At 46.0% G+C, this 24,075-nt stretch overlaps 1 protein-coding gene across 1 annotated transcript in view; it reads right to left on the minus strand.

Annotated features, from left to right (window-relative positions):
• LOC119162280 (nose resistant to fluoxetine protein 6) overlaps positions 1-20,650 on the minus strand; it is a 63,264-nt gene extending 42,614 nt beyond the window's left edge. Inside the window, exon 1 of the mRNA XM_037414735.2 lies at positions 19,857-20,650. Coding sequence (XP_037270632.2) covers positions 19,857-20,250 — 394 coding nt within the window. The 5' untranslated portion in view covers positions 20,251-20,650. The remainder of the gene's footprint in view (positions 1-19,856) is intronic.
• Between the last annotated feature and the right edge of the window lie 3,425 nt (positions 20,651-24,075).

Consider the following 24,075-nt stretch of genomic DNA (forward strand, 5'->3'; position numbering starts at 1 on the left):
ATTATCACATTTTTGTTGTGTCGCTAGTAAAATAAGGTGTCGGGCAATTGTAAGTTGAACATGTCACCTATTAGACATTCATCTGCTCTGTTGAAAAGATCAGCGGGGTTCAGGCAACCTGAACCAGATATTTTTTTCGGCTTCTCCTTTGCCCATTGTTATTTTTCACATTTTGGGGGACACCTTGCATTCCACCTGACTGCGGTTCTCTAGCTCCTGTTTTAGCAACACATTCAGGCCGACTCCGTTTCAAGAGAGCTATAAATAAGCTGCCTGTTTAAAAGCACACGAAATGCAGTATTGTTTTGTGAGACAACCACTGATCTTATTCGAGTCCTTTTCGCCACCATCATTGTTCTTTATTCTTACTTAAAGAAGGCCTCTCCCAAATATTTCCAGTTCTTGCTATGCTGTGCACGCTGATTTCCTTTACTACCTGTGAAATTCGTCACCCCATCTATCTTCCATTTTCTAGTGCGTTTCCAGTCACTTGGTATACAATTAGTCATCTTCACCTGCCACCAGTTGTCAATCCTGCTCATAACGTAGCCCGCCAATGTCACTTTTTTTTTCGCTTAACGTCAGCAATAATGGCTACCTCTGTCTTTTCTTTTATCCACTCTGCAGTCTTCCGGCCTCTTAATCCTACGCTTATACACCAAAAATGTCATTAAATAGGGTTTCCTGCGATCAGTAAAAATTCAGAATGAACATGATATTGTGCCATTAAAATTTCCAAGAAAACAATAAACAAAACAAATGTCTATTACGTCAATTTCTTTTCATGTTTTTGGTAATTACACAAAATATATTCTTGTCTGGAATACCAGCCTTGTAAAAGCCAGCCGGCATTTTCATTATCCTGCGACTTCCTTTTCAATGCAACCATGGCTCTGAACTTCAGTGTTAATTTATACCGAAGCGAGCTCTCCCCTCCCCTATTGCGTATGGCCACCACCACCATCACGCGCACAGTATAATTCCTTTACAAGCAGAATTGTTGGCAACTATTATTTCGCGCATCCCGATGTAGCAAACGAATTTTATGCCATCATGCCAACCGCGTTCCTTTGCGGTCCTCAAGTTTTTCTGAATTCCCTGTTATCCTCCAAATTTAGGCCCTGTTAGTACTGGCACTATTCAATATTCTAATTTAACACTTCGTCATTTTTTTTCTTTGCTTCCGTCTCTCATTTCCTCAATCTCTACTTCATCTTCCTTTCCTCTGCCTCTTCTTGAAAAAGTGAGCAGAGGATGGGCTTCTGCAGGTGGCAGTTGCCAGATTGCTCTCTCCCTCTTTCCTCTGTACTTGTGTATCTATATTGCCACGTTCCATTTCCCAAGTTTTTGTTATCGTCCCAAAACACCACACGATTTTCAGCGCAAACCGCGCCTGCAGTTTTCGAGAAGGTGCGAACGGTACAGATTGTGCGAACACTGTGCGAACGGTAGAGATTGTTCTGGAACCTACGCCACCGCCAGCGATAACGCTAGAACATTCGACGGCAAGAGTATAAATGCCGACGCGCTTCGCCGCTTGTCCGTTGTTGATCGAAGGCCGACACTCCGTTCGCCGCTATCAGTCCGAGACTGCTATCTGTGCGAGACTGCTGCTGTAGTCGGACTTTCCGTTTACCGCGCACAGGTTCGCCCAAATAAACAGTTAAATCCCAACACGAAGACTCCTGTCTTCGGCCACGTCACGACCCCGTGACATCTGGTGGAGGTGCTGCTTCGTTCATGTACCGGACGCCCCCGTCAAGCCGTGAACCCAGCCCACGTCGCGGAGAAGACACAGACGCCAACCAGGAGCAGCGAAAGAGCCGCCGACAGCAAGGCCTACCACCGGAGTACGGGCTTCTACAAGACAAGGCGCGGAAGACCAAGGCCATGACCGCGACTGTAGCGACAATGACAACCGCAGCGTCCCAGCCCACGATGGTCATGCATCAACCCAGGGAACCACCAATTTTCCATGGGTCATCGTTCGAAGACCCGGAGTCCTGGCTAGAAGCATACGACCATGTGGCCGCCTTCAACCACTGGGACCATGACGAAAAGCTGCGTCGTGTGTTCTTCTATTTGGAAGACACCGCAAGGACCTGGCTCGAAAATCGGGAGTCCACGCTTCGAACGTGGGATGTTTTCTGCGGCGCATTCCTGCAAACGTTCGCGAGTGTCGCTCGCAAAGAGAGGGCCGCTGCTTTATTAGAGACCCGGGTTCAGCTACCAAATGAAATTGTCACCATTTTCACAGAAGAAATGACCCGACTATTCCGTCACGCTGACCCAGACATGCCTGAGGAGAAAAAAGTTCGTTTCCTCATGCGAGGGGCCAAACAGGAGCTCTTCGCGGGACTGATGAGAAACCCACCGAAAACCATCCAAGAATTTGTAGCCGAAGCGACCACTATCGAAAAGACCCTGGACATGCGCACCAGAGAGTATAATCGTCGCCTGACCGCAGACTGCGCTGCTGATCAAGAACGTAACTCCGGAGACCTGCGTGAAACGATCCGAGCAATTGTGCGGGAAGAGCTGCGCAAGCTGTTGCCTTCGGCGCAGCCTCAAGTGGATTCAATCACCGACGTTGTGCGAGAAGAAGTTCGGCAATCGCTTCAAATTCCCCACGCACCGCTGCCCGAGCCTGAAGCTATGAGCTACGCCGCTGCACTGCGCCACAACGCTCCTCCCCGTCCACGCCAAAACGCCACCCCATCGCACTTCCGTCGACACACGCCACCGCCGCCACCACCCCCACCGACGTCATACCGTTCTCCAGCGGCCCAGCACAGTGCACCGAGGAAGACTGACGTCTGGCGTACCCCTGACCATCGCCCGCTCTGCTACCACTGCGGCAAGGCCGGACACACATACCGCCGTTGCCAGTACCGACAGATGGGACTGCGTGGCTTCGCCGTCAATGCACCGCGTCCACAGCCAGGAGAACGACCACGTGACATCGCCGACTACCTGACAGGAACTCGGTGGACACCACGAAGCCTTTCGCGTTCGCCGTCGCCCAGCCGCCGCACGTCACCGCACCACCGGCAGTACTCTGGCCCAACGCGGGGCCGGTCTCCTAGCCCGTATCCGGGAAACTACGGGGAACCGGTGGAGGTGCGGTTGCTGTGCGACGAACTACCGAAGATCCTCCGACGACGACGACACCGCGACGGAGCTTTCCGAACACAACGCCCACCAGGCAAAGCTCTGACGGCGAAAGCTCACTTACCGAAGGTGGCCTGACGACGCAACATGGAAGCAGCAGAACAAGCCGACGCAGCCGTGACCCGACGCCAAGCCCTAACTGTAATGCAAGACGGCGAACTAGCGACCTCGACGTTCTTATCGACGGCCACAGTGTGACCGCTCTCGTCGATACGGGAGCCGACTATTCTGTCATCAGTGGGTCGTTCGCCGCGAAGTTAAAGAAAGTTAGGACAGCTTGGAAAGGCCCCGAAATCCGCACAGCCGGAGGTCATCTCGTAACGCCTGCAGGAATCTGCACAGCGAGAGTGACAATTAACGGCCGTATTTATCCTACAGACTTCGTAGTCCTACAGCGTTGTTCGAGAGATGTCATCCTTGGCATGGACTTCCTATGCCTCCATGGTGCTGTCATCAACCTAAAAACAAAGTCTATAATGTTATCCACAGAAGAAGCACTACCACCGCGCACGCCATCAAAACACCATGCCTTGAATGTGCTGGAAGAGCAAGTCACCATTCCGCCTCGCTCAAGTGTCATTATTTCAGTCGGCGCTCTTAAATCACCTGACTTGGAAGGCGTCGTTGAAGGCAGTCAGAATCTGTTGGTAACCCGAAATATTTGTGTCGCAAGAGGAATTGCAAAGCTGCGGGGAGGCAAAGCAACGGTTATGCTCACGAATTTCAGCAATGAGTACAAACATGTGAACAAAGGAACAACGGTCGCATACATCAAAGAAATTGTCGAAGCCACCAGTGCTTTCGCCCTCGCCGATTCTGCGGACCCTGCTCAAAGGAACCATGCCCCTCCCATAGCTTTCGACGTCAATCCCAGACTTCCGAACGATAAGCAAGAACAACTCAAGGCCCTGCTCCTGCAATACGAAGAATGCTTTTCGTCGTCATCGAAAATTCGGCAGACCCCAATCACGAAACATCGCATCATAACCGAAGAAAATGCCAGACCACTCCGTCAGAGTCCGTACACGGTTTCGACGCGAGAACGTGAGGCCATGAAGAGACAAGTTGACGAAATGCTGCGGGATGACATTATCCAGCCGTCCAAGAGTCCATGGGCATCCCCGTGGTGTTAGTGAAGAAAAAGGATGGGACCCTACGTTTCTGCGTCAATTATCGCCGCCTGAACAAAATCACAAAAAAGGACGTGTATCCTCTCCCACGAATAGACGACGCACTTGATCGGCTCCATAACGCCAAGTACTTTTCGTCAATGGACCTCAAGACTGGCTATTGGCAAATCGAAGTAGACGAAAGAGACCGAGAGAAGACGGCGTTTTTAACACCGGACGGCCTCTTCGAGTTTAAGGTGATGCCCTTCGGCCTTTGCTCAGTGCCTGCAACTTTTCAACGCGTTATGGATACAGTACTGGCAGGATTGAAGTGGCAGACTTGCCTTGTGTACTTGGACGACGTCGTCGTGTTTTCCTCGAGTTTCGACGAGCATCTTCGGCGCCTTGAAGCTGTGCTTCAAGCCAAGACTTCCGGACTCACACTGAAGCCAGAAAAGTGCATTTTTGCGTATGAGGAGCTCTTGTTTCTGGGGCACGTTATCAGCAAGTCTGAAGTTCGTCCCGATCCAGGGAAAATAGCCGCCATCGCCGACTTCCCGCCGCCCACTGACAAGAAAGCCGTACGCCGATTTCTGGGCCTGTGCGCCTATTATAGGCGGTTCGTGAAAAACTTCGCCCGAATCGCCGATCCTCTCACTAACCTTACCAAGGCCGACGTAGAGTTCAAGTGGGAAACACCACTGGAACACGCTTTCCAGGAGCTTAAACATCGCCTCCAGACGCCTCCGTTACTTGCCCATTTCGACAAATTCACCGAGACAGAAATACATACTGACGCAAGCAGCGTAGGTCTTGGCGCCGTTCTTGTGCAGAGGGCTGACAGATTTGAAAGGGTTATTAGTTACGCCAGCCGATCGCTATCCAAAGCAGAAGCAAATTATTCCACAACAGAAAAGGAGTGCCTCGCCATTATCTGGGCTACGTCGAAATTTCGCCCCTACCTCTACGGCACCCCCTTCAAAGTTGTGAGCGACCACCACGCCTTGTGTTGGCTAGCCACCTTGAAGGACCCTTCAGGTCGCCTCGCGCGATGGAGCCTGAGACTTCAAGAATATGACATTACTATCATTTACAAGTCCGGCAAAAAACACTCCGACGCCGACTGTCTCTCTCGTGCGCCTGTCGACCAAGCGCTACCCGACGACCCGGGTGACGACCCCTTCTTGGGAACGATAACTACCGATGACTTCGCTGAACGACAGCGGGCCGACCCGGAACTTAAGGCCCAAATAGAATACCTCGAAGGCAGGACCGCCGAAGTCCCGAAGGTATTCAAGCGCGCACTTGCGTCGTTCTTTCTATGAAACGGTCTGCTACAAACGAAAAACTTTTCACCGCTTCGAGCTAAGTACATCCTTGTGGTGCCTTCAGCTCTGCGACCTAAACTCCTGCAGGTCCTGCACGACGATCCGACGGCAGGGCACCTCGGTGTTTCTCGCACGCTCGCGAGGATACAAGAAAGGTACTACTGGGCACGTCTTACCACCGACGTCACTCGTTATGTGAGGACATGCCGGGACTGTCAGCGACGCAAGACACCGCCGACAAGGCCAGCGGGACTTCTGCAGCCAATTGATCCACCTTGCCGACCTTTCCAGCAGATTGGTATGGACCTACTGGGCCGTTTCCGACGTCGGCTTTCGGAAACAAGTGGATCGTGGTTGCTACCGACTGCCTCACCCGCTACGCCGAGACAAAAGCCCTGCCAAAAGGCAGTGCATCCGAGGTAGCTAAGTTCTTCGTCGAAAATATCGTCCTACGTCACGGCGCCCCGGAGGTCCTTATCACCGACAGAGGAACGGCATTCACTGCCGACTTAACTCAAGCGATCTTGGCATACAGGCAAACAAACCACCGCCGGACGACAGCGTACCACTCACAGACCGACGGCCTCACCGAGCGGCTTAACAAGACGATCGCCGACATGCTGTCAATGTACGTAGATGTCGAACACAAGACGTGGGACGCCCTTTTTCCGTATGTGGCCTTCGCATACAACACGGCGGTGCAGGAGACGACGCAGATATCTCCATACAAATTGGTCTACGGAAGGAGCCCGGCAACGACGCTCGATGCCATGTTACCCAACGCCACCGACGAAGAAAACCTCGATGTGAACGAGTACCTTCAACGCGGCGAAGAAGCCCGACAACTTGCGCGTCTCCGTATTAAGAATCAACAGACGACCGACAGCCACCGTTACAATCTTCGACGACGCTTCGTGGAATACCAGCCCGGTGAACGTGTTTGGGTGTGGACGCCGATACGCCGACGTGGACTAAGCGAAAAGCTTCTGCGACGGTACTCCGGACCGTACAGGGTGGTTCGACGTCTCGGCCCACTTGATTACGAGGTTGTCCCCGACGGCACCACGAACTCTCAACGACGCCGATCGCGACCTGAAGTCATCCATGTCGCGCGCCTCAAGCCGTTTCATGCGCGTTAACACACTGAAACAGGGTTTTTTTTGTAATATTGTTGTATCATAATTTATTCATTGTACTTTCTTGCTATATTATTGTACCTTCATCTTTAGTTAAAGCATCGGGACGATGCCCTTTTTTCAGAGGGGGACAATGCCACGTTCTATTTCCCAAGTTTTTGTGATCGTCCCAAAACACCACACGATTCTCAGCGCAAACCGCGCCTGCAGTTTTCGAAAAGGTTCCGGACTGTAGTAGATCATTTCGATAAGATCAGCCCACTGTGCGAACGGTACAGATTGTTCTGGAACCTACGCCAGCGATAACGCTAGAACATACGACGGCAAGAGTATAAATGCCGACGCGCTTGGCCGCTTGTCAATTGTTGATCGAAGGCCGACACTCCGTTCGCCGCTATCAGTCCGAGACTGCTATCTGTGCGAGACTGCTGCTGTAATTGGACTTTCTGTTTACCGGGCACAGGTTCGCCCAAATAAACAGTTAAATCCCAACACGAAGTCTCCTGTCTTCGGCCACATCACGACCCCGTGACAATATACTCTAATCAAAGAAATAAATAAATAGAGAGGAAATTAGGATTCAGTGCATGTTTGAAACATTGTTTTGAGTTATGGCCTGATACAGCTGGCAAATGGGAAGCGACAAAATGGAAGAAAAGCGTTTGAAATCTGTTAAGTAGCTATGAAAACAGATATCTTAGTTCCGTAATCTCATCGTTACAGCGTATAAGCGGACGTACTTAGAACGTCAATTTCCATATTACGTGATCATTTGACATCGCTCTTGAGAGTTCTACAAAAGTCTTATTTGGACGCAGGTAAATGGCATATTTCAGAGGGGATGAGAAATTGCTTGACAGAGTGTCGTTGGAGTCACTGTTTGGACGAGGCTTGCCTTGATTAAGGCAGTGATTGCTAGACAGTTGCTACACTGACGAAGACAATCCCTCTTGCCGAGAAGTTGGCTGCAGCGGCAATCTCCAACTATTTTTCATCCGTTTGGTACTCCATCTTTCCTCATGGGTCTTGCTCACATTTTAAAGTTATGCTTTGTAACTATACACCAAATTATTCCACTTTATATAAAACATTCACCGCTATTTACAAAACTACATGATAGCTTTTTGGTTCCTTGTTATAACATGGTGGACTTGACAGTATTCTTTTTTTATTATTGTTACAGCTTTTAACCGTTTTTGTAGAAAAATTGATATCCTGAATGAAAGAAAAGTCTACTTCATAGTGTCACTAGTCTTTAACATTTTTTAATGTGAGAAGTGTAGTAAAATTGGATGCCCTGGTGAATTTAAAAAATTACTTCACCGTTTTCATACATTTAGATAGGACAACAAAAACATGAGGTCCGTCTGCGCGGGTTACTGTGGTTACATCACGTTCCATGCATGTCCGACCACAGATACTGCTTGCATCTAAAACAGTCAGCTTCTCACGCCTTTTATTCGAAACTGGTGCCTTCCCCTTAAAGATGTCTGCTTTAACGACCGTAGCAGCTGTTAAAGAAGCTAAGGGCTAGAATGTCGAGGAGTTTGTGCTGTCAAAAAGGGAATAAAAAGTTAAAGGAGATACCAAGCCAACTTAACTGCTTCAGAGTTAATTGTGAATTATGCTTTCAAATATTATGTATATGATATTTTGTACCATTCCCCACCCTGATCGTTTATGACCGACCTTTGCAGCCGAAAACAGAGCGAGCGTGAAATGATAAACACTGGACGTTCACATTGCCACCTCATTTATATTCGGCGTCGTGCCTATTTCGGCAAAAGGGGTAGGTGCAAAATTACCCCTTCGGCACCTCTTCCTGCCAACGCCACGCCATTGAGCCACTATTACAATTTAGCTCAGGTTATATTGCTCATGCAGTTCCTTGCTTACAGCTCTCAATCGAAAGACACAGAAGTTATGAATGATGTTACTTGCATTGCACCGGGATCAACATACCTCTACAGTTCTAGTGTAACGAAACATGCGCAGCACCTCACCCGTTTCGCGTTTTTACGGCACACATGAACACGCGATAGTATAAATTCTAACTTTGGAACTCGGAAAGAGGCTACCACGCTAAACAAGATCCCCACAACACGCCCTACCACGGTTTGAGTGTAGCTATAAACTGCTTATCCATGGGGTAGAAAGCAGCACGACATGTCCATTGTAAGAGAGAACTTCAATTAATACGATCTAATGCAGCCTATGATAATCGTCAAATGAGCATTGAGCCTGACAGTGCCAGAGTTCTTCAATACTTTTACTGGTCGTGAAGCTTCACCGTTACTCTATGGGAGAGCTTTGTGCACTGCGAGCGCCGGCCGCATGGGGGCGTTGCATCACCGCGCGGGCCCCTGTGGCTAGCATTTTTGGATATCAAGGGAGCGTACGATAGTGTGGTTCAAGAGGAATTGTGGGGAATACTGGACACACTAGGCGTGGAACATGTAGTCACAAATCTTTTAAAGGGTATCTATAAAGGTAACAAGGTAGTTATAAAGTGGGAAAAACAGGTATTCAAGCCTGCAGAGGTAAAACGGGGGCTTAGGCAGGGGTGCCCCCTGTCACCCTTATTATTCATGATGTACCTAGAAGGATTAGAGGCAAAATTAGAGGGAAGTGGGCTGGGCTTCAACCTCTCTTTAGTCAAACAAGGAAAACTTATTGATCAGGTACTACCAGCATTAATGTACGCAGATGATATAGTGCTAATGGCCAACAACAAGGAAGATTTGCAGAGATTGATGGACATCTGCGGTAATGAGGGAGATAGGTTCGATTTTAGATTCAGTAAGGAAAAATCAGCAGTCATGATTTTCAATGACAACGAAGGTAGTGAGCTTAGAATACAGGAGGTCACGCTAGAGATAACAGATAAATACAAATATCTGGGCGTATGGATAAGCAATGGGACCGAGCATCTGAGGGAACACGAAATATACGTGACGACTAAAGGTAACAGGAATGCAGCAGTCATGAAAAATAGCAGTCATGTGGAATTACAATAGGTATGATGTTGTGAGAGGAATATGGAAAGGGGTCATGGTTCATGGGCTGACGTTCGGCAATGCGGTCTTGTGCATGAGATCAGAAGTTCAAGCAAGATTAGAAATTAAGCAACGTGGAATAGGCAGGCTTGCTTTAGGAGCTCACGGGAATACACCAAATCAGGGAGTACAAATTGATATGGGATAGACATCATTTGAGGGCAGGGAAGCTAGCAGCAAGATAAAATTTGAGAAGCGATTGAGAGAAATGGGGGAAGAGCGTTGGGCTAGGAAGGTTTTCAGCTACTTGTACATGAAGAATGTGGATACAAAATGGAGGAAGCGAACCAGGAAGTTGACTGGTAAATATTTAGAAAACAGCAGGTGGCCAAACCAAAAAGAACTATCGGTTAAGAAGAAAGTGAAGCAAACGGAGACTGACATGTGGAGAATTGGCATGATTAAGAAGTCCGCACTAGAGATCTATCAAACTTTTAAGCAGGAAATTGCCAGGGAAAGGATCTATGATAATACTCGGGGTAGCTCTCTACTGTTTGAGACCAGGACGGGAGTACTGCGAGCCAAGACATATCGGGCCAAATACGAAGGGGTAGACAGAGTATGCAGTGCGTGTGGAGAGGAAGAAGAAACTGCCGAACACTTGATAATGTTCTGTAAAGGGCTTCACCATATAGTTCAGGATGATGGCGCAGAGTTTTTCAAAGCACTGGGGTTTAGGGACCGGGAGGGCAAAATAAACTTTAAGCGGGTAGACTTAACTAGAAGGAGGTTATCTGATTGGTGGCTAAAGTCAAGGCACGAGTGAAAATTAAACTCTTCACTGCAAAGTACGAATCCCCAAACTCACTTTTTAGGGAAAAAATAAATATAGTTTTTGGTTCATTAGGTATTACGGCTTGGTGGCGCTAGCCACCGCCCGATCTAAAGGGTGCAGCCATATCCATCCATCCATCCATCCATCCGGCATCAGGCAGACCGGAGGGAAGCTGGCTGCTGTTGCCGCTATGGGGTCAATTCAAATTATTGTAACGTATCGTCTCTCAGTGTTCCCCGTTTGACTACTATTGTGCCTAGAGTGTTGTTCCTGAATATTGGGAAGGATGCCGTATACTTGCTGTGTACCTGGTTATTGATCCGGTTAAAAAACATATGACGAAAAAGTCTCGATGTTCTTGCTGCCTACAGACAATGAAAAGCCGGAAAATTGTAAGTCCGCAATGCCGCGACAAGATACTGGTGGTTTCACAATTGTTTCCACTGATGTGCGCGTGGGAGAAAAACACTTCGATGAGAGTGACAACGTCCGCATGCACCAGTGGCTAATCGGAGGTGTTGTTGTGAAGTCAATGCGACGTTTCGAAACATTTGGTGACGCTGTGCCGAAGATTTTCCACGAGCTCACGGCGTACTTGTATAGTCTCAAAAGATGCAGAGCTCGCCCGCCTACCAAGCGTCAACTGGAAGCATCAGCTCAGCTGGATACTGTGGCAGCATCGACACTGCATGAGCCCTTTTGACATAGCTGCATTGGATAATGACGCGCATTTAGTGAAGGCGAGCACACCGGCCGCCTCTTCTTAGTTTCATGCCAGTTGGTGATAGAAGTACGGTGAGTGAAATGTTCACCCTTTTCGTTTATACAAACACTAAGAAGACAAAAAGTGTAGAGGTGATATTCCAAACAGGCGGAGCCACATGCAGCTCCTGACAGCTTCCAAAATTCAAAGCGCACATCCGTTGCAGGGAACAGAGACTTCAGCGCTACCAATAGAAGTTGTCTACGGTGACGGTGCAAAAGAAGTTGCACCAAAATGCTGTACAAAACTCGCGCAAGCTGCAAAAGCGTAAAACGTCAATTTTCACTATCAGTGCTGCATGAGCACAAGAAGATAACTTTTTGCGTCACATGTTGACACCACCGGCGTAGGACGCAGTCCTTCAACTTTCACGTTGGGGGAGGCATGTAAGGCTTTCACCATAACAGTGAAAACAATAAAAAAAGAGCTGCGAAAACACAACATAGGCAAGCTACAGAGCCGAGTAAAGAATTGGGAAACTATATTGCATCGCCAACCGAACAAACGTCATATGAAGTAGTGTTTGATCCCCGTCACTTGCTAAATTAAAAGGACTGATTCATTCAAAGTGGCTGTGTAAATACGAGGATATATATATATATATATATATATATATATTATATATATATATATATATATATATATATATATATATATATATATATATATATATATATATATATATATACAGGGTGTCCCACATATATTGAGCCAAGAATTTGAAAGTGAAAGGCACTTCGGAAGTGAATTCAACCAAGCGCTTGCTACTATAACAAGCCTGTAGGTATCAGGGTATTTTTTATTTCTCCCCATACTAATTAATATTATATATGTTTTACCTAATTTTTCAATTATGGGCTGGATTTATTGATTGATATGTGGAGTTAACGCCCCAAAACCACCAAATGATTATTAGAGACGCCGTAGTGGAGGGCTCCGGAAATTTTGACCACCTAGGGTTCTTTAACGTGCCCCCAAATCTGAGCACACGGGGCTACAACATTTCCACCTCCATGGGAAATGCAGCCGCCGCAGCGAGGATTCAATCCCGCGACATGCGGGTGAAATTATGGGCTGGAAACCCAAAATATAAACACTGACATGTCGAGCGCTTTCAGAAACCACTGACAAAATTATTGCCAGTACGATACCTTTTGCGCTGTTATTTTTACTCGTTGTAAAGAAAGCCTATAGCAGCAGTATAGCAGTGTGCTCGCAGTCCATTACATGGCTTCTTTTCACATTTCACGGGCTTTCTTTACAACGAGCGAAAATAACAGCGCGAGACGTATCATGCAGGAAACAATTTAGTCGGTGGTTTCTGAAAGTGCTCTACACCTCGTGTTGATATTTTTGGTTTCCAGTCCATAAATATAAATTACGTATTTATGAAATAATAATAATTAGTATGGGGAGAAATAAAAAATAACCTGACTAACTACAAGCTAGTGTGAGTAGTATGCGTTTGATTTTTTCAATGGGCCAAACGTACTCGGGAAGAGAAGAAACACAACTTAGCGGTTGTCTTAATTTTATTACTAACGGTTTTGACCGATGGATGACTGAGTTGTTCGCAAACCTTGACGAAGAGTGGTCCACCGGTCAAAACCGTTGGTAATAAAATTAAGACAACCGCTAAGTTGTGTTTCTTTTCTTCCTTTATATATAAATATATATATATATATATATATATATATATATATATATATATATATATATATATATATATATATATATATATATATAAAGGAAGAAAAGAAACACAACTTAGCGGTTGTCTTAATTATCATCGTATGAAGACACTGAGTGTTTCTATAGCCTGAAAAGTTAGATATGCACTGCAAAAAGTTGCAGGAACTGCACTTCCGCGACACTTTAAGAACCACCAGAATTGTGAGGACAATGTTGATAGATCGCACAAGTTTTCACTATAATAACTTCTTCACGAAAAAAAACGCATGCTTTTATAGCGGTAGCATATATTACAGTAGAACCAGCATGCCGTCGAATCTCTAGCCTCAGGGCCTCATTAGACGCTGAATTTCACTGTATGAGAGCATTCTCGAATTTTCTTGAAGCTAACAGCACTCTGAAGACGTACTGAACCTCCACGGCTACATTTAATAACGTTTCATAGCTCCATCGCGTGCCGTACAATTGCAGCGCCACGGCCACTCCAATGCTTCGCCGTGGGCGAGGGCACCCGTAGCAGTTGCTCTTATTCCTAATCAAACTTTCGATGAAGCTTCAAGACCAGTAACAGTATTCAATCACTCTCACAGGGCCTTCAGCGCCCTGTATTTGCGAACGTACAAGCAAGATGTTTGCACCACCACCACCCCCTCCCCACAAAAAAAAAGAAAACTATCGTGCTTTTTTTTCTGAACAAACAGTGTGTTTGCTCATTCTTCAATGCCTAAGCTGCCAACGCTTTGCCTCTGAGACCATGGCAATCCTGGCCTTCCTTCCAGATACTGACCTAAATAGGGCGCTGTAAATATAGGTTTGCGTGTTAGCATTCGTTAATGTTTACTGTGCGTGTGTCCTTGGGTGCGCATGGCTGCCAGAGTGCGTAGCCTGTGCCCATTACTTCCGTAAAACGTTTCATTTGAATAAGTTTGATAGACATATGCCACGCCATCTCACAATCGGTTAAAAACGTTCAGCCTTCAAAGAGAAAAAGCGTTCAGACAATTTTTCGCACAAATATATTTCCTCTTTCTTTCTTTCTGTTTCTTTCTTTCTTTCTGTTTCTTTCTTTCTTTCTTTCTTTCTTTCTTTTTTTCTCTTTTTTGTGTTTTGGCAAGCGTATTTGTTAAATCATAACAGTCTGCTACATGGTTCTGAGACTACATAGCACAGTATCGTCGGAGCGCATGCATCGTTTGCCAGCTGTAACCATCACGTCCGCTTTTTTTTTACATCTGCCGAAGTCTAGCTAGTAAGCATGAGCGTAACTAGTTGTTTAATAATGTGTACATACGCACAACGGCCGCCGAGGAGGTACAATGGTTGTCGTGCTCAACCGCTGACCCGTAATGCACGGGTTCGATCTCGGTCGTGGCGGTTGCTTTGTGATGCAAACAGTAATGTAGAGGCCTGGTTAATTAGGGTTAGATGCATGCTAATGGCCGAAATTTTCGAAGCCTACCACTACGGTATCACTGCTGACTGAAACGCGGTTATAAGCACGTTCATATTTTTTTTCCTTTGTAATCTTTCCGCCAGCCCCGCCGCGGTCATCTGCTCGGCTGCTGACCCGCAGGACACGCTATCGAATTCCGGCTATGGCGACTGACTGTATTTACGATGGAGACGAAAATGCTCTAGACCCGTGTGCCCAGATTTGGGTGCCCGTTAAGGAACCCCTAGTGTTCGAAATTTCCGGGTCCCTCCACTACAGCGTTTCTCATAATCATATGGTGATTTAGGGACGTTAAACCTCAAATATCAATCAATGATTCTCTCCGCTACTTTTCGGTATTCCACAAAACTTATTTGTAATAATAATGTAGTTTGGCGCATAAACCCGAGAAATCATAACGTTGTTTGGCTCATAAACTCGAGTACGCGCGATGTAGCACCTAACTTGCGGAATGCGTGACAGATAAACCATTGCTGTTCACAATAATAGATATAGCGGGGAATGCAGATAACTTTTATTTCCCCTGCGGTTATTTATTGAGTTCCTATATCCAATGACGGCGTTTTTTTCTTTCTGGCTTGTTCCTTTCATTTCATCCTTTTCGAAATTCGGCCGAGATCGAATGCTGCACTTGGCACTCAGCAGTGCAACACCAATCCCGGCAGCTATAGACTGCCATGAGCTGCGGTTTATTGATGCAATTAATAGAGAATATGATTATGGTATAACAAATAACGTCACTATATCGACGTCCCCACGGTGCAGAATTCAATGAGAATAGGCGTATCTAGTGTTCTTATATCCTTGTGGTATGAGGAGTAAGTGATATAAGGCTCATGTCATTTCAATGTACGCTGCCTAAAAGCGCGACATATGCTTTGCCGCACTTTTCACGATTGCAGGATGATATCTAACGTTTACCCAAAACCCGAGAAATGATATGAATACATCATCTCATTGTGTGTGTTTGTGGCCCTGCTTCTTGTCGGGCTGCTCTCCTCTGCAGGCTACATATTTATGGTGCTTAAGCAAAGAAGCCATATTGTGAATTAGCTTCTGAGACGTTTGGAGTTCTTGTGTCAATTATGATTAAGCTATTTGTTTAATTAAAAAAATAACAAAATAATTCATTTTAACATCTTGGGAATCGTACCTGGGAATTGACGTTATGCGAAGCATACAGAGGGAAGGTGAGCGTGTTGCAATTTTTTTTTTATTGAGTGACATGTCATGAAATGACGCTAAATATATGTACAAATGTTGCACGCCCAGACATATGCTGAATGTTCGCACATGTTTATATAACCAGTTGCTTGCACTTGTGCAACGATGTCATCAGGAACATGCGTATTAGCAACACCAGAAGCTGATATGAAGGGCTGATGCTCGCGAAGATGCTAGCCCTGGACACTTCTGCATAAATCAACTTAAGCACATAGCAACTAACCACAATTGACGTTAACCCGACGTGTCGGCTGTATCAAAGGAGTGCATATGTAATGTTTCTCAAATTGGGTAGGCAGCATTGTAACTACTATTGGCGTTTCACGAAGATTAGCGTCTATTTAAAAAGTAGTTCTGAGACCTGGCGTATATTGCTCTGTGGTATAGAATGCTTGACTGCCATGCGGAATGCTTGGGTTCTATTCCTGCTGGGACCCTGGAATTTATTATTTGCATTCGTCGGGGGGTCGGCGCTGCCTGTAAGGTTTTTCTTAACACTGACATTTAGTCTATGCCTTCGTTGGGTCGACGCTACCGATGTCGGGTATTTCTTAACGCTATCGCGTTCAAATTGCCCATGTGTGTTCTCATCGTTCCTCGGTAAATACTAAGTGTCAATCACCTGTGGCACACACCCGCATACTAGCGGCACATACCCACCCGTGGGTATGTGCCACAGTCTGGCGGGAAGTTTTTGACGACGTACGCGACGGGATTGTGACATTATTCATGTATTGACCAGCGCGTCATATTTGTCAATCCATCTTACCCTTCCATGCTAATTTTGGTTCTCGCCAAGTTAAGGGGATGACCACGAGAGCACCCAAACGTAAGAGGCTAGATAAATAGATACGCTAAAAGTCGTCGAAGTTCGCTAAGAAATGCTTCGTATTTTAAATAGATATAAAAAGATGTTTTTAGCGTAATAGTGACAACCGTATGAGCACCGACAACGTACACCTATGTTCATGAGAATGCGGCATCCACGGCCATAAACTGAACCCATGACTTCGTGCTCAGTATCAAAATGGGAATTAAAACGATTGGCATAGGCATAAGGAAGAGATAATCCTCCTCTCCCCATGCCCGCTCTATTTTTTAAAGTTTCGGATGGATATATATTTACACACATACATACAAGCACACGAATGAACATACATAAATGTTCATTGAACCCCCCACAGTGACCACACAGCGGTCACAAGAGATAGGAGTTAATTTAGAGGAAATTTCATATAATCTCGTCGATACAATCTGTAAGGCCACGAGAAAAGGAAATTTTTCTTCCACAAACCTAGTTAAACAAAGCAAGCTCAAAGACGTGTTAAAATAGACGTACTCGGCGGCAAACTCAACACTCAAGGTTCATGTGGCGTCGATTGATTCTGTCACGCATAACAGGTCACAAGGAGAAGCGACATTCGGAGCCACATGAGCCGCAGTCAACGTACTTTTATTCGTCATTTAGCGCTGGACTTTTTTTTTCTTGTTCAGAGTCTGTAACACTGTTCTTCAATGATAAGAATAAATAATAATAAACGGACGTTTTTTTTTCATTCAACTGAACATTTGAAATGAGGCTCTGAAGTGCGTCCGTCATTGCAGTATGTTCGTCGGCTGTTGATACGTCATTTTAGATATTGCACTCGAAAGCAAAGCTACGGTTTTCAGAAACATCTGTTTAAATCTACTGCTTCAATATTACGTTTCCAGCAAAGGAAATAAACAAAAACACTTATCATACCACTGTGGTATGCTGAATGACATAAGGGGGATTGCACTGCACTTTTTTCTATCTTTTCTCAGTAGTTTTGTTTGTTTTTTCAGAGTTTGTCTAAAACTCTTGAAATACTTGCCACTTTTCCTAATAGTTCATGATGGTAAGAACTTATCTGCACATGTTCGTTTCAATTTGTTCAATTTATGTGGAACCATTATCAACAACAATAGCGAAAAGGGCGAATAAAGCAAGAAGAAATAGTCATAATTATTGGATGAATTTAGGTAAAATATTAAGCTAGCTGAAAAGGTTAGGCTAAATAAATTAGACATTTGTCTCACCTAAATGCTTACAACTAGTTCCTTTTAAAACATTATTTGCGTGATGCTATGTATTATTTGAGCGTAACGATTTTCACTTAGTTTTAGTTTCGCAGCTTAGAACTCAGAGGTACTACAGAAGCTAAGTAACCTCTGAATGATTATGGCACACGTAAGCAGCGCCAGCCAAGACACTTCACAATTCTGAAGTACTGAATTTCACGCCAATAAAAAATATAGAGAGAGTGAGAGAGAGAGAAGGACTAAAGCAAAACGAAAACAGCCAACTTCCACAGCTTTATCCTTGTGAGTTCACGTAGAGCAGTAAGCTGTCTTATAGAGGGAGTGAAAGCTTAAAAGTTAAGGTGCAGTTACAGTACGCGTTGATCCGTAGGCAGTGCCTCTAAACCGGAGTGGTTACCTATTTGTTCATGCTGCAGTAATATTTCACTGACAAGCGTACAGATTCGGTCCTGTCAAGACATCCTGCAGCGAGTTCAGTCACTACAACATGAAAGCGCGTACCATTATACGCGAAATAAGATTTCTCGTGGCACGTATATGTAGAGTCAATTGGATACCCTCATAACTTTTGCACATTAAACCAGAGCAGTTTGTTTCGTGAGCAAGCTGCTTCCGGAAAACCATGTGTCCACACGGTATCATGTTACTAATCATAGTAATGAAGCAGTACAATGAAGGAATATATGGGGTGTCATGTAGGTGTATATGACAATGACGTATTACCGCCGGGAGTAAACAGGACAGTAAATTGACCGAACTCTACAATTTAGCGCAAGAAATATCATATCATACAGTCAGTGCATAGAGAAACCCGATCAATAGTGTTACCGCAGCAGCTACTAAGGCCATCGTACACTCTGTGCAACATGCAACAACTACTCTATTATCCATTGCTAACACGCAAACATGCCACACAGTCGGCCAAGAAACAAAGCAGAACAGTAAATTTGCCCAAGCTAACTGTACCATACAAGGTAGTGTTTCCTAACTTTTGTTAACAATGACGAAAGTCTGCTAGTGCTGGATTGTGTTGTCATATATCGCCTAAATAGCGACCTTCCAAATGCTAACACAGTTTCTGACAACTCCCCAATAGAAAACTTCCGCTGCTGCTTTTGTTCACTACAAATTGGCAATTATCCTATACGTGGCACAGCACTTGACCGAACACATGCGCTATGGGGTATCTTTGAAACAGTTTATTAAGCCAAGAAAAGGGCATTAAAGATAGCTGGGCCATTTGCGTTTTACGCCATGTTAAAGAGTGTTGAGTGGGCTATATATTTGCATGTTTCTTTTTAAAACTTTATGGATACGGTGAGGTAAACTGTTCTAGAAGAGAAATTTTCTAGCGTTGGTTTTTCTGGAAATACCTCGCAACCTGATTTTAAGAGAGACAGCAGGGCTACTATGTTACGAAGCAGAAATACCCCGATTGGCGCTTTTCTTCAATAATGAACATAAAAACGTTTTCGACGCAGACGCTGATGTTGTGCGTACCTCCTTGTCTAATAACATTCCAGCACCTTATTTGATGACGTGAAGTAGCACTGTTTCCAAATGTTCTACGAAAACCAAAAAATGTACACGCAATTTTCATTAGATTTCTAAACACCGTAAGGCTACATACAGACAGCACAGTCACTTGCAACTTTCAAAAAAATTCTGCAAGTCATTTACTTTTTATACAATGCTCCAAGAAGATTTCAAAAGCATTGATCAAAAGGCAGGCACGAAACTTTTTGAAGTGCAACAGCTTTCGCATGTGACTGAGTTTATAGCGAATATGTGGCCTTGACACATCAAGTCGGCCAGAACTGCCCCGAAGCTGTGCGGGGCCTTGTATTCTTATGTGGTAATGGTCAATTTAGCCACAGAAAAGGCCGCCTTGAGCCCGTTCTGTGGCTAAGATATGAAGCCTAGCTTACACACTACGACGTTCCGTTCAGCTCATTTCGCACTGCTTAAAAGGAGCCAGTTTCGCACCCTCACGTTCTATTGAGAGAACTATTCGTGTCGCACCACACCACTGCCTTCAGTGCCCACACGAAGACGAAATAGAATATAGTCAGAATTTGTACTCACTGCGTATCGCCCACGGTTCCAGGCGGCGGAAGGCTAAGGCCATCTTGAGCAGGCTTTGCGAGCACTCACCCGAGACAGCGGGGTCAAAGCCGAACTTTGTTACCATGGGCAATGCTTTTCTGTAGGCGGCGTCTATAGTGTCCTGTACGAGGGCCTCGACGTCCGCTGCCGGCTCGTCGACCGAATTGCCATCAGCACCGTCCCTGCTCTCTGATGACATTGAAGATGCGACACCCTGGGAAGATAGCGTCGATGTCGCCGACTCCCCGTCAGTAGGCTGGCCGACGACGCCAGATGGGCTCGGCAACGCCTGTTGCGAGAGACCGTTGATGGCCTGCTGCGACGTTGCACTCTTGACCAAAATCGCGGCAACGACAAGGGCCCAGAACATCATGCTTTGAAATAAATGGTAGCCACTAGCATCCAACGATGGTTGGCGATGTGAGTTGTGGCTGTGCACGCGTTTAGCTTTGTTTAGATAGGGTTCTGGAGTGGGCTTCTGTGCGGAATATAAGGGCTGATGCTGAAGAGACGCACGTTAAAGATGGAAGTTTTCGACTGCGATGTGGAGAAGTGTGAGGGTAGGAGCAGCTAGCAACGAAAAGTGAAAAGCAGGGTGCTACTTAGCGACACGACGGAGCACCAGCAGGGGAGCACCTCATGTTAGTGCGACAGGTGCCGGCATAACTGCAGCATCATGCCATCAACTGAGCGCACACTTGGAAGAACCGCGCACAGCATTCACTGACTCGCGCGCTCGTGGTGCCAGGATCAGTGATCGCGAGGCATGCCGGTGCGGGCGCGGGCGCCGAAATTTCGGAAGCGAACCGCCTTTTTCCGAAAGAGGGGAAGCAGATGCGCCCTGGCACAGTTTCTCTCGCAGCCGCTTTCCTCGCGACTTCGTCCAGGAAAGAGGAGGAGGAGGAGAAAGTGGTCCCCCGAAATGCCACCCGCCATTTAAACATGGTGCCTAGAAAGGAAAAGTTCGCTTTCAATGCTATACCTATAATGATCAATAATCCTGCATATTTTAGCAATCGATACACTGAGCTTAGAAATGATTTTGGTTGTTTCCTTGCATATCCCGGAAAGATGCTCGTCCAACGATCGTATACCAGCACGCACGACGAACTTGCAGCTCATTCGTTTTAATGCTGAGGCATTTTGTCGTTTCCTTAGCCAGTTCCTATCCGAGAAGATATAGATCCCACTAGGAATCATACGTTGATGGGAAACTAGGCACATATTGCTTGAATATAAAACAGAAGACAAAAAGTAATTATTTCGGACAAAAAAGCACAGAATGTTAATCATTGCTTGTCCTGTCCTCTCTGGTTTGCGTTATTTCTAGCGCTCCGTCATACACTTAAGCGCTTTCTCGTTTGAGTGGGCAAACGTATAGAAGTGTGTCACGTGAATTGAAACGTCAATTACTATTTCGCTCGGGCCCAAAAAAAAGTACGTATTAGATGAAGGAGTGCTCAAAATCATTGACCCAAGACTACAGTTTTGTTTATTGCGACCATATTGGCTAGGACCAGTGAAAAACGCAATGAGAACCCCTCCACTAAAACGCTTCCCACAGAAATATGGTGGGGTAGTAGATGGCGCTCTCTTGAGACTGTTCTCGAAGCTGTTATGCGTTCAGATCAAGGGCGCAACACGTTGGCCTCGAACGTGGGCCACTGGCTCTTTTCTTATCCGGGCCCTTGTCATCTGCTGGTCGCACTTTTCTTTTCACATTTTTGTATAGTGCCTGCTCAGAAGTCAGGCATGCTGTTTTCGGAGCGTATGCTACATGCCCGTGTGGACGTTCTACAAAACGGCCTCCACTCAAATGCGTGTCCGTGACGAGAGGAGTGACCAGGGAGACGCCCATCCCTGGTCGGAAATGGAGCGCATGCGTTCCCTACACGGATGCGCACAAAGGGCGGCTCACAACGCCGACGAGGCGTTCTCTTGCGGTGGTGAGCCCGCACACACAGGGACAGCCGATGCTGCAGTGGTCAGTCTGTAATGCTCGCTGCGCAGAAATTACGTTACCTTCTTTCTCTGTTTTCGTCAGCTTGGGAATCAGCGCAGCTAGAGTGGCGCGTCTCGTGCTTCGCAGTGTATAGTACGCAACTTGGCAGGTGGCGGACACGCGTTTTCCGCGCCACCGAAGCGTAACCTCGCGGAAAATCCGTAATCGTCACGCCGGCACGCGTTTCGCATGCCTCTTTTCGCATGCTTCAATCTCACGTTTTTTTTTCTTTCTACCTCTCCCACATCAACCTCTCTTCTTTCATCTTTTTCTTTTGCAAACGCCTCACTACTGCCCTCACCAGAAAGCGCAGGGAAGTGTTTGACTCAAGCACACAACCTGACGTTCACGTGTAGCTTTCGTTATGCTTGTAAGTGTCTATTTTTTCATGTGCATGTATAAAGAGTACATAGCGGGTGAGGCACCAACTCCAACTTTATGCGCGTGAAAAGGGAAAGCTCGTACTCTTTTCGCGTCTCGCGTCGCAGAACAAGTCCATATTTCATCTTCCTGGTACGGTCCCGTTCAAATATAGAGAGAAGAGAAAAGGAAGATAAACAAGCAAGATAAAAGCAAGTAAACGGAGATGCCGGACGCGCATACTTGGCTCTGCCTATAGGTTTGTCACCTATAAACCCGTCACTTCCCAAAGCGCTGCTTTAGCAACGCCGGTTTGCTGTACGTGCTCTTCCGAACATCACCGCGTTGCTGTTTTCTTTTTTTGGCCTCGCAAGTGACTTCAGTCGTTTTATTGATGTTCGTAGTACAGAATTGCAGCGCAGTAATGCATTGCCATGCAAGCGTGTGACACGTTGCTGAAAGGAAAAAAGAAAAAAAGTGTAGCAATAGGACCAAGTGGAAGTAGCTTTCGTAAAGACGAATGTTAATGTTACGTGAATAAATTTTGTAATCGCAAGTCGAATTTTATTTATACACACGGGCTAAGGATGGCTTGGGGTAAGGACGACCTTTGAGCTGCAAAAAATAGCACAGCGAATGCTGGTGTACTACCCAAAAGTTTTAATTATTAATGCCGTAATGGGTATCAAGCAAGCGTGTTTGCAGCAGTTACCCAATGAGTGCTTAGAAGTGGCTCTGAAAAGCCGCTCTTCGAGCTTTTGCTGTGACTGTGCTGCGCCTTCCGCGCAGGCCTGGTGTTTTTTTTTTTATTATTATTATTGATAGCAGCAACGTTCATCTCGTGTAGATATTCAATATTTGTTTCGTAAAACAGCCTCATGCATAGGTACACGCATGCTATGTACATAGTTTATAACGATGACACAGCCTCATTTTCCATCTTGAAGGCGTATTGAGCTGAAACAAATTTTCCGCAATTACGCAGCAAACCTGAAAGAAATGAGTGCGTATCCATGGAAAAAGTAGGCATTTGCGCGAGAACGTTAATATTTCTGTCTTCATTTCTCCGAACCACCGCAAAATTTTGTGTTTTCAGCTTTTCTATATGCGACGGTCATGACCAGAGGCCGCATCCGAAACCGCAACGCTCGGAGCTCCCCGGCAGTTCCTGCTGAGCGGACATGCGTTCTTAACGAGCCCTTATGCGCCAAACAGGTACTGCTGCTCTTGTGAGGTCAGCCATCAAGTTATACGCAGGACGAATACGATGCTTCATATACTCCACTCTCCCACGTTCCGGCCAAGTATACACAATTTCGCGTTAGACGTCTCTCGGTTCTTACTCGAATCAGACTGGGAACACCGGCTTTGCAAAGTCTGCTGCAGTTTCTGTGTTCTTGCACTGCATTCCTGCGGCACATCCGCTATGGTCTGTCACTTGGTACACTGTATGGCACACTTACATAGGACGATGCAAGGAAGCTCAGACGAAGCTTCCACAAGCAGTTGGTTGTCAATAATTTATTAATAAAAGGCGCATTCAAAATCAAGCGCTGTAGTTTCAAGTTACTTGTTTGAATATGTTTGTCACATATGTATACAATGATCTTCTAACTGAAGGCGTACCAAGAGCTATATGCCATCTACTAGGACGAAAATATTTACATATTTATGTTCATATATAAGCTCCAGGGCCTATAGGGAGAACGCAGCTAAAGCGGATGCTTGGGTGTGTTGGTGCGACATGGTGGAAACAAAAAGAGTGCGAGATACCGAGCATGAGAAGAAAGGAGGACACAAGTAACAGCACCGACTTACAACAAAGTTCATTCGTCA

This window comes from Rhipicephalus microplus, chromosome X (genome assembly GCF_043290135.1).
Source record: "Rhipicephalus microplus isolate Deutch F79 chromosome X, USDA_Rmic, whole genome shotgun sequence".
NCBI classification, from domain to species: domain Eukaryota; kingdom Metazoa; phylum Arthropoda; class Arachnida; order Ixodida; family Ixodidae; genus Rhipicephalus; species Rhipicephalus microplus.